This window comes from Tachyglossus aculeatus, chromosome 9 (assembly GCF_015852505.1).
Source record: "Tachyglossus aculeatus isolate mTacAcu1 chromosome 9, mTacAcu1.pri, whole genome shotgun sequence".
Taxonomy (NCBI): Eukaryota; Metazoa; Chordata; class Mammalia; order Monotremata; family Tachyglossidae; genus Tachyglossus; species Tachyglossus aculeatus.
In genome coordinates, this window is record NC_052074.1 from 53,305,594 (window position 1) to 53,325,217 (window position 19,624).

The 19,624-nt window shown below is 40.4% G+C and overlaps 1 protein-coding gene across 1 annotated transcript; it reads left to right on the top strand.

Moving 5' to 3' along the window:
• The first annotated feature begins 13,421 nt into the window (after positions 1-13,421).
• G6PC2 (glucose-6-phosphatase catalytic subunit 2) lies at positions 13,422-18,704 on the top strand. The gene is made up of 5 exons (XM_038751909.1): positions 13,422-13,639; positions 14,244-14,353; positions 16,009-16,120; positions 17,031-17,146; positions 18,193-18,704. Exons 1-5 carry the CDS (start codon positions 13,422-13,424, stop codon positions 18,702-18,704), a joined length of 1,068 nt encoding a protein of 355 aa, XP_038607837.1.
• The last annotated feature ends 920 nt before the right edge of the window (positions 18,705-19,624 follow it).

Below are 19,624 nucleotides of genomic sequence, written 5' to 3' on the forward strand. Positions count from 1 at the left end.
TGCTGGTGTACTCATTTATTCATTCAATCGTATTTATTGAGCACTTACTATGTGCAGAGCACATAGCACATAAGCGCTTGGGAAGTACAAGTTGGCAACATATAGAGACGGTCCCTACCCAACAATGGGCTCACAGTCTAGAAGGGGGAGACAGACAACAAAACGAAACGAAACAAAACGAAAATATATTAACAAAATAAAATAAATGGAATAGTAAATATGTACAAGTAAAATAAATAGAGTAATAAATCTGTACAAACATATATACAGGTGCTGTGGGGAGGGGAAGGAGGTAGGGCGGGAGGGATGGGGAGGGGGAGAGGAATGAGGGGGCTCAGTCTGGGAAGGCCAAAGGAGAAGCAGCATGGCATAGTGGACAGAACACAGGCCTAGGAGTCAGAAGGTCATGGGTTCTAATCCCTACTCACCCACTTGTTTGCTGTAGGACCTTAGGCAAGCCACTTAACTTCTCTGTGCCTTAGTTACCTCATCTGTAAAATGGGGATTAAGACTGTGAGCCCCACGTAGGACGACCTGATTACCTTGTATCTACCAAGAGCTTAGACCAGTGCTTGGCACATGGTAAGCACTTAAGAAATACCATTATCCCATGCTTAGAACAGTGCTTGGCACATAGTAAACCCTTAAGCCCTTAAATACTATTATTATTCATTTTTATTATTAAAAATGCATGTTAATCAGGTCAGACACAGTTCCTGTCCTACATGGGGTTTAGTCTAAGTACACAGTTTAAGAAAGGAAGGAGAACAGGGTCTGATAAGCATTATTATGGGCCAAACACTGTGCTAAGCACTGGGATAGATACAAAACAAACAGATCGGCTGTAGCCCATGGCCCATATGGGGCTGACATAACGGAGTAGACAAGCAAATAAAGAGTAACAAATACATAATAAACAAAATGGTAATCTTTTCATTTTCATCTATCTCGGCAAAAGGTTAAGTAATATTTTGTGACACAGTCTCTCACCAAATCCGGCTGTTTCTACATTCACAAAAAAACTCTAGAATTAGCCTTTTCCTTTCCAACCACACTGCTACCATGTTAATTCAAGCATTTATACTGGGTAGGGACTGTCTCTATATGTTGCCAATTTGTACTTCCCAAGCGCTTAGTACAGTGCTCTGCACATAGTAAGCGCTCAATAAATACGATTGATGATGATTTATATTCCACCTTGACTACTGCATTCACTACGTCACTGACCTCCCTGGCTTCTGTCTCTCCCCTCGCCAATCCATAATTCACTCGGCTGGCCAGATCATTTTTCTAAAAAAAGCATTCTGTCCAAATCTCCCCTCTCCTCAAAAACCTCCAATGGTTGCTTATCCTTCTCCACATCAAACAGAAACTCCTTACCATCGATTTTAAAGCACCCAATCATCTCTATACCTGCTACTTCGCCTTGCTGAGCTAACAATTTCTAATATTTTGCTCCTGTAATCACAACCTACTCACTGTACCTCAATCTCATTTTGAACTAATAATCTTTCATATTTCGCTCCTGTAATCACAACCTACTCAATGTACCTCAATCTCATTTTGCCACTGACCTCCTCCCCATGACTTCCCTCCCTTCTAAAACCTTCTCCCCCTTCATATCTGAAGATCACCTCGCTCCTCATTTTAAAGCCCTTCTAAAATCACATCTCCTCAAAGAGGCCTTCCCTGATTTAGCCCTCAGTTCCCCTACCTCTTCGCCCCTCTGTGTCACCAATGCACTCAGATCCGTGCACCTTAAGGACTTGATATTTACTCTATCCTCAGTCCCACAGCACTTTTATGTACATATCGTTACATTCTTCCATTTCCCCTATATGTAATTTATTAATACCAACAATGATTGATTGTTTTGTTTTCTTACCTGAAAGTGGCCAATTGCAGATTTCCAGATTCATTAGGTTCTTGGAGTCCAATGGAGGCTGCTGACTCAGAGGAAAGTGTAGACAAAACCAGAAGAATGCAGTTTCCAATTCAGTTCTAGTAAAGGAATGGTTTTAGAATTGTTTAAATGCAAATAGAAATCTCTAAAGAGCTCAAGGCATAGTGCACAGAGTTTCAAACCATGAACATTTACCAAACAGCAAAGCAACAACAAAATTAAAGTGGAGAGAAAAGTCTACCGAATATTAAACCTATTGGAGTTTTCAATTGGCATATAATGTTTTTCCCATTAATAGGAGCTAATTCAATCAGATTATTAAAAGGGAAGTATAGATTTGATTTGACTAGGCTTTGTTTATAGATTTGTACATTCTGCCACTGAATTTCTCCTGCCTTAGTAAGATTACATGGGACCAACTGTTTAAAAAATCAGTCTTCAATCTCAGTATATAGGAGATCTTTATAATAAAAAGGTAGGGTCGATTTAGTCTCTTTTGTCTGTTTTATCAGCAGAAAGACACTCTGTGTTAGAGACTATTCCTTAGGGATTACCAGTTATTTAGGGATTACTAGTTACTGTCAGAGACAGACAGCAAATCTTTTGCATCCATTGTGCACAGGTAAAAGTGAAATGGGAAGATCTAGCAGATAAACCAGAAAGTATTCAATTCTTTCTAAAGCTGCTGTCTGCAGTCTTGAACATGCTGTGAAGTTATATAATGGGTGGCCTCTTTAATTATCAATGCATCATCCACACACTATAATTGGCTTTCTTTCACAGCCCTTGGAATGAATGTTTTTCCCTTCCTATTTGCTAGAGTATACATCCTCTTTTTACTCTTCTGACTATAATTTGCTTTTTCCCCAATAGAGCTCTACAGTAATCGGTAAGATAACCTAAGACAAGTCACTTAGCTATTTTCAAAAAGTTCTGCGCAGGAAATATTGTATTTAGCATAAGCTTGAGCCTCCTGTGAATTCATTTTTCTTGCCTTTGATACTGTTCCTAGGATTTTGTAGATACAATATATTGTATCATTTTGCTCATTTTTCATTCTATTATCCAGTCAGTCACAAGCATAATTCTTAATTTCTTTAGGGTCCTCACAGTCTGAAGTTGCTCTTGCCTGGGGCCGTGAATATATGGCTCTGAATGCCCTTGCTCCTCTGTTTCTGTTGTAGCAGAAAACAATTTTGCAATGGTAGGAGTCGTAATACATCAGATCCTTTCAAGGCAAGGGCTGGAGAGGCCTAACATCTTCTTAACTTGGATCTCTGTCTTCAAAAAGACAGGCCACATGCTCTTCAACATAAATGATTTTTTTATTGAGCTTATATTAGCAACCAGTATATCACCTGTAACACTGTCTTACGGGCAACGGAAAGAGGAAGAGCCTCACTTCCTCTGGCCTATTACTATGGGAGAAAGCCCTGTACTCCACGGGAGTGGTGGGTGGGCAGAAGGGGAAAGTTGCTGCCTCCTGGCCTAGTGGAAAAATCGTGGGTTGGAAATTTTGCCTCCCAGGTTCTAGGCCTGGCTCCACCACTTGCCTGCTGTGGGACCTTGGACGAATCACTTACATTATCTCTATGTCAGTTTCCTCAACTGTGAAACGGGGATAAACTATCTATCTGTTCTCTCTCCCTTCTTGATTGTGGGGTAGGGACTGTGTCAGATATGATTATCTTGTATTTAGCACAGTGTTTGAAACATAACAAGAACCTAATAAATACTATCCTTATTTTAACGTTTTCCTCCCCTCTCTCCCTGTGTATTGGTCTTCCTCCTCTCCTCTCTCATCTCCTTTAAATGGTGGCCTCTTGTGAGCCAGGGATTATGTCTGAATCAATGTCCATGTATTCGTCCCAGAGCTTAGTAAAGGGAGTTCTTCTATAAAGTAGGGTTGTGTTCTTGAAGAACGCACTGAAGGATTCCCTAAAAGTCCCCAGCAGTTGTCATAGATTGGGGTAGAGTAAGGTTTATTTGCCTGCAGGAGGCCCCCTGCTTTAGAGAGGTGCAGACTCCACTGATAGTGCTCTCCCTGCATCCCAACCCCACCAACCCACAGTAAGTCCCTTAGTGTCACAAGCACTGCTTTACCTCACCTGTTCTTTGTTGGGGTCAGCATCATGGTGAGCACAAGCACTCTGGCTTTCATGCCTTGTTGCTTCCTGCAGAGTAGATGATCTGGTCTGTCTCCTCCAGGTTGGGTTCTGATGAACATAAGCATTTATCAATCAATCAACTGTATTTATTGAGTGCTTACTATTGCAAAGCACTGTAGAGTACAAGGGAGAGTACAACAAAATTAACAGAAACGTTCCCTGCCCAATCTCCAGCCCGAGTCCTGAAGGAAGGGGCTCTCAGCCTTTTTGCAATGAGTTATTACATGATGACTCCTCCACCACAGCTCTTCCTGTTCTCCATGGCTTTCTGGACCCCTCCCTGGACTCTGAACTGACCTCCTCTGGACTTCCACAGGTGTCAACAGACACTTTTCTGGGAACATTATCCTAGGGTTTTAAAGTCTTTAGCCAAGGTGAAACAATATTCATCTTTTCTTCTCTTTAGAGAAAAGGCAACCTGCTTCCTCCAAACACATCCTCTCACTTGCACAAAACTACAAGGCCATCTGCACTGCCCCTCTACCACAATGCTCAGAACTTACTGCAGTAATATTTTGAACTATGGCTCATGCAGCTTCACAAAAGCAGAAATCCCATTAGCTCTAGCGGGATGACCGAAGAACCATAAAGACCGTGTCGTGTTTATAATTATTTTAGACCTCACATTGAAAGAAACTCATTGAGACCCAGGTCTTTCTTTTTCATATAATTCGTTGTAGGCTTTGGCATATCATACCCTAGATGTATGGCCAAAAGCCAAATATCTGTACAAGAGTTACAAGGTTTGACCGGTTATCAAAACGTGATGTTTTGAATCATGGAAAGAAGTTCAAGTAAATAAAAAAGTGACATATACCTGTCTGAGATTACCAACTCAATTTGTTCTTCTGCTTCAAACTTTAAGGTTACTGCTATGTAGCTCTCCTGAATATGCTCCTCTTACTATTCCTCATCCCAGTAACAAACCCACAGAGGAGGGCACCTACCACAAGCCATTTCTCCCCTGTGCTCTAGACAGGAATTCGTATTAAAAAGGGTCAAAGACTTGCAGTTAGTCAATCAATGGTATTTATTGAGCGTTTACCATGTGCAGAGCACCTGGGAGAGTAAAATACAACAGGGTTGGCAGACATGTTTCCTACCCATGAACTTACACTCTAGAGGGAACTCCAAAGAAACCCCTGTGCCTTCCTCTCTGTTTCCCCTCAAATTTGGTGTAAACCAGTTTCAATATTCCAGGCACATCACCAGATTACACCCCATCACTCCCTGATGAACTATTGTGGGCCTTGAATGCTACTAGCTGAACAAGCTTTGGCTCTAACCAGTTCAGATAATTGGCTAACATCTACAGATGAGGCTTCAGACTATTGAAATTATGTCATAGGAGGTTCTTATTGCCTGGGTGCTTCACCTGCAGAATAAAGTTTTTACCCTGGTTCCCCAGACTTATCTTGTCTAGTCTATCTACTGGTAATCAAAATGAACCTTTGAGAAAATGGCAGAGTGGCCTAATGAGATGGTAAATTTTGAGTTGGAAGTCCGGGGACTCTAGCAGTAAAGCTTTATCTAACAGTTTTTTCTCAACTTCTGGAGGGCAAGAAACATGCCCAAGATTCCCTTGCTAGCTCTCCAAGGACCCCCTTCCAGACTGTGAGCCCACTGTTGGGTAGGGACTGTCTCTATATGTTGCCAACTTGTACTTCCCAAGCGCTTAGTACAGTGCTCTGCACACAGTAAGCACTCAATAAATACAATTGATTGATTGACTACTGGCACCCAGCTCCCAAGAGCAGTGTATGTCACTGTTGTCGTTGTTTATAATGCAAAGGAATGTCATAGAGGAACAATTCCCTTAGACTGGGAGCCCCTTGTGGGGCAGGAACTGTGTCTGATCTAACTGAATTGTACCTACTCAGTAATAATAATTACGATATTTGTTAAGCACTTACTGTGTGCCAGGCACTGTTCCAAGCATTGGGGTAGATGCAAGATAATCGGGTTGGACACAGTCCCTGTCCCACATAGGGCCCACTATCTCAATCCCCATTTTACAGATGAGGAAACTGAGGCACAAAGTTAAGTGACTTGCCCAAGACCACACAGCAGACAAGTGGAGGAGCTGGGATTAGAAGCTTTGGCCTTCTGACTCACAGGTCCAGTAGGCTTTGTAAAGTCAGATGTTGTTCTTTCAGTTTTTTATTTCCATTGGAGCCAGTAATGAAAACATTCTATCTAATCATCAAATAGGAGTCTGTCTTCACTCCTCTTCCATTTTGGAAATATTATTGAAAAATAAGAAATCAACCAGCTTCATGTGTAAATGGCATGTACTATATTTGGATAAGTTACTAAGCATTAAACCCAAGGTGACTAATCTAAAGCCAATAAAAATCAGTAAAATCCTCTAATGTTATCAGAATTAAAAAAAGACATGAAGTACCAGAAAATTAGCTCATAGCACAGAGATTTCTGTTAATAAAGGTAGAGAAATAATTTGCTTTAGAGGGTGTTCTTTCTCTTGGCAAACACTTACTCAGCAACCTGTTATCTTGACATTCTGGCAGTATTTGCTTTGGTGGAGAAGTTTAAGTGAGGGTCAGCTCAGAACTCTGTAGCTCTGTGATTAGAGACACACGCACTGCCAGGTTCTCACTGTATCTTGTTAATAATGAAGATGGAAACAGCGGGTGTCAGGGGTACCTAGATTGGTCACAAAGTTAATAGGTTCCAGGGGTTTGCTTCAGAAGTGTTTAATCATTGCTAATGTCAGGTCCTTCCTTGGTGAATCAAGAAAGTTTGGAAAATAATTTTTTCATAAAAATTTGTCAAATCCAAAAGCGTCTTCTCTATCCAAATCCCCCTATACCTCTGCGCTGCCTTTAGCACTGTCGCCCACCCACTTTCTCCTGGAAACGTCATCAAACCTTGGCTTCACTGACACTGGCCTCTCCAGGTTCTCCTTATCTCTCTGGCTGCTCCTCCTCAGTCTCTTTTGTGGGTTAGTCTTCTGTCTCCCACCCTTTAACAGTTCTGAATCCCCTTCTATTCCTCATCTATACCCACTTCCCTGGAGAACTAATTTGCTCGCACAGCTTTAACTGCCATCGCTATGCAGATGACTTCCAAATCTATCTTTCCAGTCCTGACCTCTCTCCTTTGCAGTTCCACATTTCTTCCTGCCTTCAGGACATCTCTACTTGGATGTCCCACCAACACCTCAAGCTTAATATGTTCAAAATAGAACTCCCTGTCTTCCTACCCAAGCCCTGAGCTCCCACAGACTTTCCCATCACTGCAGATAATACCACCTAGAGATCTACAACTATATACTTGTCTGGGTTTAGACTTAGGAAAAGAACACCTTTCACCTCTACATTATCAATGTGCAAGTGACCTTCATTACAGATCATCAAAGTTAGTCTTTGACATGATAATTAATTCTAAATCCTAATAACCCTGATTCTCAATGTAAGCCTCCTCCATTTATTCTCTAGACTGGCAATTTCAAAGAATTCAAGAAAAGGCACGGGGAGGGTAACAGTGAAAAAAGAATATACATCATCCAAATGCTTATGAGAGAACATATAATGCAATAAAATAAATGTCTGACCTGGAGGTTATGATGACTAAATTGTTTCAATAGGAAACCAAAAGAAAAAACATAAAATTTTGGGTTCTGTACCAGAACTATCCTTGACCCTGACCCAAGAAAATATTAGGTTACTATGGCACCTTCCCCTTTCTTTTGTTGTGTACAAGTGCAAAATGGCCCCAAAGCATAATATATATTCTTCAGTTGAGAAAAAAGCTCAAGACTGACTTGTCCCATTAATGTGTGACTTTGATAGGTCCTTAGGTAATCCAACGAAAAGCTAATGGAAGCATTGATCATGATCAGCTCTAGAGAGCCAATGTATGGTGAGACTAATGGGGGCATTTATCAGGAACAGTTGGAGGGGGATAATTTATAAAAATGCCATCAATGTGTGCCAATACTCCTGGGATGTTAGCCAGAACGGAGGTAATTATTTTCTGAAAGCCACTAGGATCTGAACTCCGCGTGAAAGGGAGGTAAAAAGATGGAGGATCTGGAGGTACCTTTGAATAGGATTCAATTTTCAAAGACAAATCACTCTCGGTGCTTGTGGTAAACAAATACTAAACTTGAATGGGAGATTTTCCAGAGTAATATGTCCAGAACGTATTTCCTCTTCATGTTTGAAACCAGACTGTTGAAATAGTATTTATTGTTGAAATAAAGTACAACTGTCGAGGTATTTGAAACTTGATAGTGGGAGATTCATTTTATGACAGGAAAGTCTCTTCTAATGATTCTTAACATTGTGTAATATTTATAGAGCATTGTAATATTGGTTTTGGACAAGATATGAATGAAAGCATATTCTCTGCCCCACCCCGCAGGTTTAGAGTCTAAGGAGGACAGACAGGGCAAATAGGAGCAAAATAGCAGTAAAAAGTGTATAAACTTGATCACTAAAGACCAGACTAGAAAAGTCAATTTGGCATTGCCATCCTAAAAGCACTAGCCCAGGAAGTGGGATAGAAGGTGTTTCACAGGTAGAGATTATAAAATAAAAAGTAAGAGACAAGTGCTGAGTTTGTCTCAGGGGGTAGGTCATGAGGATCATCTATGTGGAGATGGGTGGAGAATTACTGCAGGGAGATTAGCAGCAAGGGAGAAAGGAAAATTCTAGAATGAAAGAGTCAGTTACGATTAACATGCCCCCCAGGCTGAAGTCACAGGTGATATTGATAGCACCCTCTAGACTGTAAGCTTGTTATGGGCAGGGACCATGTCTGCTAATTCAGATGCATTGTACTCTCCCAAGTGCTTAGAACAGTGCTCTGTACATAGTAAGTGCTCAACAAATACCACTGATTGATCTACAACAGACTGGAGATGACAACGGCCCCATAAATAGCATTAGTCAAAAATAGCCAAGAAAATGCTGGATATCAGCAAAAAGGATATTAGAATGCTACTGTCCTTCTGTGATCTCCCTCTTGAACCACACCCTCCTACGACCCACTCTTTTATTTGCATCTTTCCCAGCAGTATCTCAAGAGAAGACCTCCTCAGTCAATCGTATTTATTGAGCTCTTACTATGTGCAGAGCACTGTACTAAGCATTTGGGAAAGTACAATGTAACAATAAACAATAGACACATTCCCTGCCCACAACAAGCTTACAGTCCAGAGGGGATGACAGACATTAATATAAATTAAGAAATTATGGATATGTACGTAAGTGCTGTGGGGATGTGGTGGTGAATAAAGGGAGCAAGTCAGGGTGACAGAAGGGAATGGAAGAAAAGGAAAAGCACTGTACTAATCCCTTGGGAGAGTACAACACAACAAGATAAGAAACACATTCCTGCCCACAACAAGCTTATAGAACAGCTTCCAAATAATGACAAATTCCCAAGCTCAGGCAAAGGGGCGATGTAGCTGACAAGAGACTTGACCGAATTATATGAATTATGAAAGATAGCCTTAGAGTGAATGTGGAACAATTCACTACATCTCACAGCACCAGAACTGGGGGTACCCATTCCAAGAAATTGATTCAAGATTAACAAGGAAATTTTCACACAGCAGATAATACGGAATTCATTTCAACTTAGATATGTGCAGACAGAAAGGTTTGGGATAGACTAATGCAGGAGAGATCCGTAAAGGCTTATCAAAGAGAACAATAGTGGTGTTAGATGGGAATCACCTAACCTTGAGGGAGGATGCCAAGTAGAGCTACCATCACACTCTTCCTTAAAACAGCTTTTATGGCCCCTCTCGGACAAATGGAACTATCTTAAATGGACCCCAAGGTCTGCCCTGATATGACAGAATTTATGTTCTTGGATTGAAATAAAGTTCTAGAGAAAACTGCAAATCAAAAAGTGGAAGAAGCAAATGTTGTGTTCCACCAGAATGAGATGTTAAAGGGGATATCCTGGAGAGGAGGGTAGCTAAAAAGACAGAGTTTTCCAAAGGATGGGTACTGTGATGAATTATGCTTGACAGAAAAAAGTAGTTAATATTGGCAAAGTGAGGATGAGTTGGAAAAGAGATCAGAAAATAGATTGGTATGTTAAGCAGACAAGATGAAAGAAAATAGTATGAAGTAAGTAGAATGATCTCTTTGAATTGTATTCAAAGAAAATAACTCACTAAAACAACTGCAATGTGAATGCTAAATTACCACCTACCGCTGTTAGGCCTACCCAGTGACTTGCAAAATAAATCCACCGTGCTTCCAAACTGGCATCTAACAGCTGGAGACCAGTTCCATTTTTGAAAAGCCAAAACAGACTGGGAAGGATAAGACTGGAAGATGCCCCTGAATGATGTTGCTACCTGCCTGCAGCTGCAACCTGGGGCACTGGGGAAGTGGTGATTTCAGTCCTTCCAGCTAATAGGAGATGTGCTATAGCCTGAAGCATCTGGTCTAGGCAACAGACCCCCTTAGATAGCTTACCGAGTCAAGGTGCCCCACAGCCTCTGTCCCAGTTGGCTAGGTAAATTACCCTGTAGTCTGAATTACAAAATGTTCTTTGAGAGAAATACTAAATCTGCCGCTGACGTTTTGGAGATAATTTCCAAGCCTTGTGCATGGTAGAATCTGTAAGATACTAAGTAATGAATGAGCCCAGAGTTTAATTTTTTTTTTTTTTAAAGAAGATTCTGCTGTAGGAAATGTACTTGACACATGGTGCACTGTAAACCAAAACACATCATTCACGTTCTGATTTAAGGAAAGGAATTGCAGCAGAAAATGAGCATTATAAATCATGTATTACCGATACTGGGAAAAAAGCAGAAGGAAGCTAAAATCACAGCTTTTTGCTTTATGGCTTTCCCCATGGCTCATTAAGGAGACTCTGCAAACAGTTTAGGATCTGAATCGGCAAAAAAAAAAACCTTTGAAGCATAGACACTGACTAGACAAAGCAAACCAAACCAGAGATTACAACTAGTCTCAAACCCATTCAAAGTATTTCTCTCTGGGCTTCCTTGAAGGAAAACCATAATCCAATAATTCAAGTGCTTTAAAATTGTCAGAGACCTTTTGAGATCATCCAGTTCATTGCCCTCCTCTACATGGTGATTTGTTCGCCATCCCAGAGAGTCATTTTCCCTTTTTCTTCAGCCATCATTATAGAGTGGTATTTATTAAGGGTTTCCTAAGTGTCAAAGCACTATGCTAAACACAGATGAGAAAACTAAGGCCAGAGAGGTTTGCCTGAGGTCACAGGGTAGGCCAGTGGCAGGGCCAGGACTAGAACCAAATCTTCTGACTCCTAGTAGGGGTAGGGGAGGAGGTGGAGAGAGATGAGGTGACCAAGAGAGGGAGAGGGACAGCAGATGACAGGTGAGAACAATGGGAATTGTGAAATTGTTTGCTTGCCCATAAAAAAGGGTGAAGAACATATGCCCCAACCACCTGTCTGGACTCTTGACAAGGTAAACTGCAATGAAAAGTGCCTGTATAAAGTAAGAGTAAATGAGTTTTATAGTCAGAATTCAAATTCAGTTTTTTGGAGTGAAAGAGCTAATCAGAGGGTCAAGATGGTAGTGCGTGAAAGTGGTTTTCTAAATGACTAGTTGGGTAGTAGTTGCATGCAAATAAAATGGGCTAAGTTAGGGTCTGGTAGAAAGGTCCCACCATTATGCATGTCTATCATTTGTAAGGAAGTATTTCTGGACCTACTATGACATCCAAGGCAAGGCTGAGGATCATGAATAAGGCAGGAGGGGAAAGTTTGCAGCGGGGCAATCTAGGCTGAGAGGGTCCAAAAACTGAAATCCATTTACCATAGAACAGGTACAAATTTAACCTCAGCACTCAGTTCGTGTAAGACAAAAAAGTCAAGAGGCCACTATAGCCACAGGCTATCTTACCAACTAGATACCAAACTCCTTTTCCAGGTTGGGTAAGATGGTCTCTGTACTATAATTTAGTGTGAACATTCACCATCAGAAGCTAATTTAGGTTCTTCGAGAGACTACTCATTTCTAAAGCACTCTCAGTCTTTCAGTTTGCAGGACAGACTCAGCCAGTCACTCTCCATATTATACCCATGTAGTTGGATTTTAGACTTTTAATCGCCTCTCCTGAATTTGATTTTTACAATTAGTGTTCCTCTTGTCCCGCTACCACTGTTAAAAAAATGGTAAATTCTATGAGAGCAGGGACTATCTTTTCTATTCATTTTCCCAAGTGCTCAAAGATGTTCAATAAGTATTGCAGCTGGACCACTCTAGTTTGTCAGGATGACTTTGAAATCTGATTTATGATTTATAATTTATAAGCTAGGAGGGTCCTTGCCAAACTCGGTGTCACCTGTAAATTTGATGAGTATGCCCTTACTTCCATCAACCAAGGCACATGAAAAAAATATTAAATACTATTAAGAATTCCTGGGCCTGGGTACAATCTTTAGTCTTTGCTAGCCTGCTTTTTCAGTTAATACAACATCTTCCCAAAATCTAAACTTGCTTCTTTCACATACTAGCTTAATCTAACAAGGAATGTAAGAAACCTTTTATTAAAAACAAAACAAAAACCTGAAAGCCTGTTATTAGAAAACATGTTGTCAGGCCATGTAAATTTTTCATCTCTGCAAAGAAGCAACATGGTCTAGTACATAGAGCATGTGCCTGGGAATCAGGAGGTAAGGGGTTCTAATCCCTGCTCCGCCATTTGTCTGCTGTGTGACCTTAGGCAAGTCATTTCACTTCTCTGTGCCTCAGTTACCTCATCTGTAAAATGGGGATTGAGACTGTGAGCCCCATATGGGACAGGGACTATATCCAACCCGATCTGCTTGTATCCACCCAGTGCTTAGTACAGTGCCTGGCACAAAGTGCTTAACAAATATCATTATTATTATTATTCCAGTTCATCATTTTATTCTAGAAACCAGATATCCATATTCTATTTCAAATTAGCATGCATTGCTCTAAAGGCTGGTTGATATGTAGCAATTATTTGCTTATTTTTCAAGTCAAGTATAGAAATTAGTAATGTCTGACCTTTGGAGAAATGAACTGTGTAAAAATTTGAGCAAACATGTTCCAACTGTTCCCACAAAAGAGGGTTGCATAAGAGATGTATTGTGTTTCTACCAAACTTTCCCCCTGATTTGCTGCAGATCAGCATGTACTTCACTTCCTTGCCTCCAATTAAAATCACAAACAGATGAGCTTTTCAACAGTAGAGAATTGATGTGCCTCCCCACCACAGATGGTCAGTCACATGCCACATTTACAGCCAGACATGCCACTCAGGCACCATATAAAAACACGGGAACTCATCGCACCTTTCTTCTGTAACCTGTCTGTTCAGAATCATCTCTCACTGGAGATGGATTTCCTTCACAGGAATGGAGTTCTTGTCATTCAGCATTTGCAGAAGGACTACCGGGCCTACCAAGATTTTCTAAACTTCATGTCAAATGTTGGCGACCCACGGAATATATTCTCGATTTATTTCCCTCTTTGGTTTCAACTTAATCAAACGGTCGGGACTAAAATGATATGGGTAGCTGTCATTGGAGATTGGTTCAACCTTATATTTAAATGGTAAGAAACCTGGAATCTTTAAAAATTTTGCTGACTTGAAGTTTCAATAATCATAAGATTCAGAAAGTTTACTTTGAGATAAAATGAGAATACTTATTCACAATTACAGTTTTAACTGGTGTAGCCTCTGATTAATAGAAGACTAAGTGCTCTGACATTGCCTTTTCAAGGTTACTTTTGTGAAATTTCAAATGTATTTTATGCTCATTTTCACGATAAACCAAAAATGAATGAGTTGAGCCCTCAGCTGCACATATTGATAACTACAGTGAATTAGCCTTTGAATAATTTAACTTCCATAATGCCCATCACCCAAAGATAGCAAATGGCTTTATCCACAAGTAAGGGTTAAAGTGTTAATTTTTGTCTCTGTTATGAAGGGAATATGATGCATTAAAAACATAGGTCATTGAACCAAGGTGCAGGAAGACAGAAGAAGGTGAATAACATTCAACACCATTATCGGCAATACTTACCAAACCCTGTTTCATGCAGTACACTGAACAGGGAACTCCTCTGTTTATTAGTGTTTGCACCATTTCAATGGCAATAGGTTTTTCCCCTACAAGCACTAATTCTAGTTTGGTTTTTTTTTTGTGTGTAGGATTTTATTCGGCCATCGCCCTTATTGGTGGGTACAAGAAACTCTGATCTACACTAACCATTCAAGTCCATGTCTTGAACAGTTTCCTACAACTTGTGAAACAGGACCAGGTAAGAAATTTGGACAGTTTCATGGCCATGGAAATTACAAATCAGAATCCAACCACTTTCTGATGTTTTATTGAAGTAGATATTGAAAAAGCCTGGGATGAGGAGGCTCAGAATGCAAATATGGGTCCTTGGGAAATGAAGAGAAACAAAGATACTCTTCATGAGCAATTTAGATCTGTATTATTATTTAATGCCTCTATAAAAGCATCTTACATATTTACTAGACAAACAGCGTGGCTAGTGGAAAGAGCATAGGCCTGGAGGTCAGAGGACCTAGTTTTTAATCCAGACTCTGCCACTTGTTTGCTTGTGTGACCTTGAGCAAGTCACTTAACTTCTCTGTGCCTCAGTTTCCTCACTGAAAAATGGGGATTCAATACTTGTTCTCCTTCCAGTACAGGTAACAGGCATTTCTAGAATTATGTAGTCCTGGGAACAACAATCTTCAAACTCTTAAGTGGTAGCCTGCTGCTCTAAATAAAGTAATTGTTATAGTATTTAAGTGCTTTCTCTGTGCCAAGCATTATACTAAGCACCAGGGTAGATTCAAGATGTTCGGGTCCCAAATGGGCCTTAATAATTTCCCCTCAAATTTATGATACAATTTCTCATCTGGCAGCAATATAGTATAGTGGAAAAAACAAGGAGTCAGGAGACCCGTATTCTAGCTCCAGCCCTGAGCTAGAGGCCTGCTGGGTGACTTTTGGCAAGTTGCTTGGCCTCTCTGAGCCTGACTGGTTTTTACCTGCAAAATGAGGATAAGAATGCTACATTACCTACCTATTAGATTAGGAGCCCAGTATGTGCTAGAGATTCTGTCTGATCTGATTTTCTCATATCTACCTTAGCAGTTTTAGCCCAATGTTTGACACAATAAGCACTTGATACATGCCATTATCTGTGAATAGAAAATAGGCTACTTCGGCAACTGACTCCTTTTTAAGTAGTGTTTTGCAATTAAATTTTAGTTTGTAGGTATGTAATATGTATTCTTACTCTATTATAGAGGATCAAATGTATAACACATTGTCCATGTATTTTGAAAATATACTCAATCTACACTAATTTACCAATTTACTAATTTACCAATTAAGTGTCTACTGAATTTATTGATTTTTTTTTCCAACACCTATCTCTGTGGCTCACCCGTCTATTTAGTGACAGTCATTAGACATGCTCAGGTGGCAATTAATCATCCATAAAGAGTAAGAATTTTTTTTCAACTATTTGCTGAATAATCGCATCTATCCACTATGGAAGTAGGCTTATTACAATCAAAAAAAGAATTAAATTTGTTTTATAGTTGACATGTGGGAGTTAAATGTGAATACAGTTGATAGAATTAGTTCTCTGTATGCTCAAGTTCTTAGTAACTATTGAATGTACTGATTAATCAAGCTTGGTTAAACTATGATATGTGTGTTTGTCATAAACATCTGATTTTTTCCCCTCCATATCACTTGCCAGCTTCCAGGGAATTCACTTGGCTTTTGAGAAGCTGCTTAGAAATCTGACTTTACTATAACAATCTATTGCTTTTCTTGGATGGATTGTGGGATGTGGGGTGGGATTTGGAGGAGGGGTAGTTCTGTTGATTTCTAAAGTTTTTCACTCAGATTTGCTTTGTAAAAAATGTTCTGTTTTTTTTTATACAGGCAGTCCATCAGGACATGCTATGGGATCATCTTGTGTGTGGTATGTAATGGTAACGGCAGCCCTGAGCTATACCTTGGGTCGAATAGACAAATCATCAGTTACTCTGCACAGGTCAGTTTTGTTCTAATTTCTGGAACCATTAAAATCTCCCCTCATTGAATATTAACATTTCTTTTTAGTTATTTTAGTTGTTTCTTTTTAGTTTTTGATATGTGTTTTATTCCATCCCGTAAATAGCCAGTAAGCAAAAAGAAGACTTGTACTTTGCATAAGGATGTTGTTCCAATTCATCTTAGAGTTATGGCTACTACAATCTAGGGAACTGATCACTGATACATACTATGTTCTCTATTTCTTTTTATTGGTTAAATAATCCTCATATCACCAATAAATAACCTAATCAGTAGTTTTCTCTCCCTAAGATGAATTAGAAATTATAAGAATGTTTTTTTCAAATTTTGGATGAATGTTTTCTCTCAGTGAAGTCAGGCATTTTTCTTTGAATAGTAGGGTCTATTTCTTTAGAAACTGTGCATGAGTAGCAGGGAGGAGAGTGACCCTGGAAAATAAGAGAATGGCGCTCAGATGCTACACTCCAGAATGTGTAGAATAATAATGATGTCAAAACCCTTGCTGCTGATGAGGAAGAACACCTTGAATACATTTTCTGAGCTAGGGATGGAGTCCTTGAAAACAGATAATACTTTTATGCTACCCATTTTCACGATTGATTGTAAGTAAATTCAGTAACCTAACCGCAAAAGACAAGACAAAACCCTTAACTTTAAGTGAAATCTTGGACATGCTTTTCCTCCTAATCACTGTCAACATAATCGCCCCATTAGACACTGATTCATTTAAGCTATTTTCGGAATGAAGAAAACACTTTTACATACTATTGCCAATGCCTGCAGACCAGTGAGCACTATCAGTCCAATGAATAGTAGCAGTATTTAAATATGCAGTAAACAGAACAAAAATGGAAAAAATACAACCCTCTGACTCTGACTTTCTATCTTAGACTGACCTGGTCATTTCTTTGGAGTGTTTTTTGGTTGATTCAAATCAGTGTCTGCATTTCCAGAGTATTCATAGCAACACATTTTCCTCATCAAGTTGTTCTTGGAGTAATTGGCGGTAAATATAATGGATTACCTTTAGTTTTGTAGCTGAAGTTCTTTTCGGTTTATAACATCTATCTCCTAGCAAGCACCTTACTCCCTGATTGGAGGTTTGGCCCTTTGACAGGAGAGTTAGCTCTTTAGTCATGGCCACCTGGCCCCTTGAAAGGTGAGGGTGACTCCCCAAATTGTCTAACTCCTCGGAAGTAATGTATTCCCTGGAAAATTCCAGTGTATTTAAATAGCAGCATGTTGGAAATACATGGTTATATTAGAGCCGCATCCCATCCCTTAATCACACTTCAGAAACTCCACCATACCCCAAATTTGAACCCTGATAAGAAGGGTGTGGGTTAGAGCCCTATAAGGGCCACAGTAGAGAGGACTGGACCCAGCAATGAAGGCCGCTTCCCTAACCTCATATGTGAATCGGTGGGGCGGCAACATTTCCTCACTTGCCCTAGTGGGCTGCTGAGACTTCCAGGTCTATAGGAACTGCCACACAAGCACTTGGGGAAGCCCAATGATAGTAGAAATGGGGAGCAGGAAGAGAGGGCCAAATTTGGGCCACCCTGACTCTCCTCTCTGTATTTCAGGCCTTGCAGACTCAAATGCGTGCAACCCACACAGCCAATTTTTCACTCTAAGTCAGTGAATCCCTATGTGAAATCCACAAACTTCCTTTTAATGTCTCACCACTTTGCCTGGTGCTGGAACTTCTGCCACAATTCTTACCATCAGTTCCTTTGCAATGCTGTCTTAGAACAAGACCCAGGCACTCTCGGGATACTCAACAAGTGGGTATCTTGACAAATCCAATGAGGGTGGGTTGAGCAGGTTGGAGACCAGCCAGTCATTTCATCCTGAAAATTGTGGTATTTTCTCTTAGAAAAGAAGCTTGGGAAGAAATGTTGGATGTCAGCAGATCCTCCCCAGTTCTCCCCTTTTCCTTTGTGGGCTTAGCTCTAAATTTCATGGTAGCACTTGAAAGCAAAGGTCTAGGCAATGGCTGATAGGAAGCGGAATGGCTAATAATCTGAAATTTCTTTTTCTACTCCACAGGCATGCTTGTTGCAGAAGCATTTGAACATACTTCAGCTATCCAAACAGCCAGTTTGAGTGCATATATGAAGACTAATTTGTTCCTGTTCTTATTTGCCCTTGGCTTTTATCTGTTTCTCAAACTTCTTGACATTGATCTTCTCTGGTCAGTTCCCAAGGCTAAAAAATGGTGTGCTAATCCCGACTGGATCCATATTGACACCACACCATTTGCCGGGCTGGTGAGAAACTTGGGAGCTCTCTTTGGACTAGGTCTTGCAGTCAACTCTGAAATGTTTCACATGAGCTGCAGGGGGAAAGGTGGCTGTAAATTGAGTTTCAGATTGCTATGTATAGTGACTTCACTGACCACCCTGCAGCTGTACAATCTTGTCAAGATCCCAACCCAGGCAGAGCTTTTATTTTACGGGCTGTCTTTCTGTAAAAGTGCCTCCATTCCACTGGCTGTAGTTGCTTTGATTCCTTTCTGCATACATGTGCTAATGAGGCCTTCAGAAAAGAAGATTAATTAGGGATGCTGAGAAAAGGGACTTCTTGACCTCCTCAGTGCCTACAGACACTGAGGATTTTTTTTATGGTATTTGTTAAGTGCTGATTATATGTCAGACACCGTACTAAGTGCTGGGGTAGATACAAGCTAATCAGGTTGGACACAGTTCCTGTTCCACATGAGGCTCAGTCTTAATCCCCATTTTACGGATGAGGTAACTGAGGCCTAGAGAAGTTAAGTGACTTGCCCAAGGCCACACAGCTGACAAGTGGCGGAGCTGGAAATAGAATCCAGATCCTTCTGACTCTCAGACTTGTGCTCTATCCACTAGGCAACACTACTTCTCTTACTAGGCCACACTGCTTCTCATGTCACGTCACGTGATCCTTCTTTAAGGAAAACCATTTTGCTCTCTTCTGCCCTTCCATTCAACACTGGAGAAAACAGATGCTGCCAAGTCCTTTGTGTCATCTCTACCATCAGTAGGCACGATGGCATTTTTCTTTACAGTATTTTCAGGTGTCATGGTGTAAGTATGCAAATTTCCTTAAAGGTGAAGAAGAGACCTGAAGGTGGCAGACATGTTAATTTTAACCTTCTCAATTAGCTGGTGCTTTCCTTTAAAAGGGTGTATAGCCTCACAGTTTCTAACATTTTGCTAAATGTACAGGAAGACCTTGGTTCATTAAAACAGATGTCCTTGGTTCATTAAAACAATTCTTTGGGTTTATCATGTGATTTTCATCCCAGGATTCAAAGGACTTCACTAATCTTAAATCCTCATTCCTACAAGCTCCCTCCTGGATTATGCAGGGTGTCATTCATTTATCCTGGTTTTATAAACTGAGATGCGTAGTCACTCGATCAAAGAAAGTGGTAAGTGAAGCGACTTGATCAAAGTCATTCCAAGAGCTAGGAGCCCAAATCTCCAGATCCCTGTTA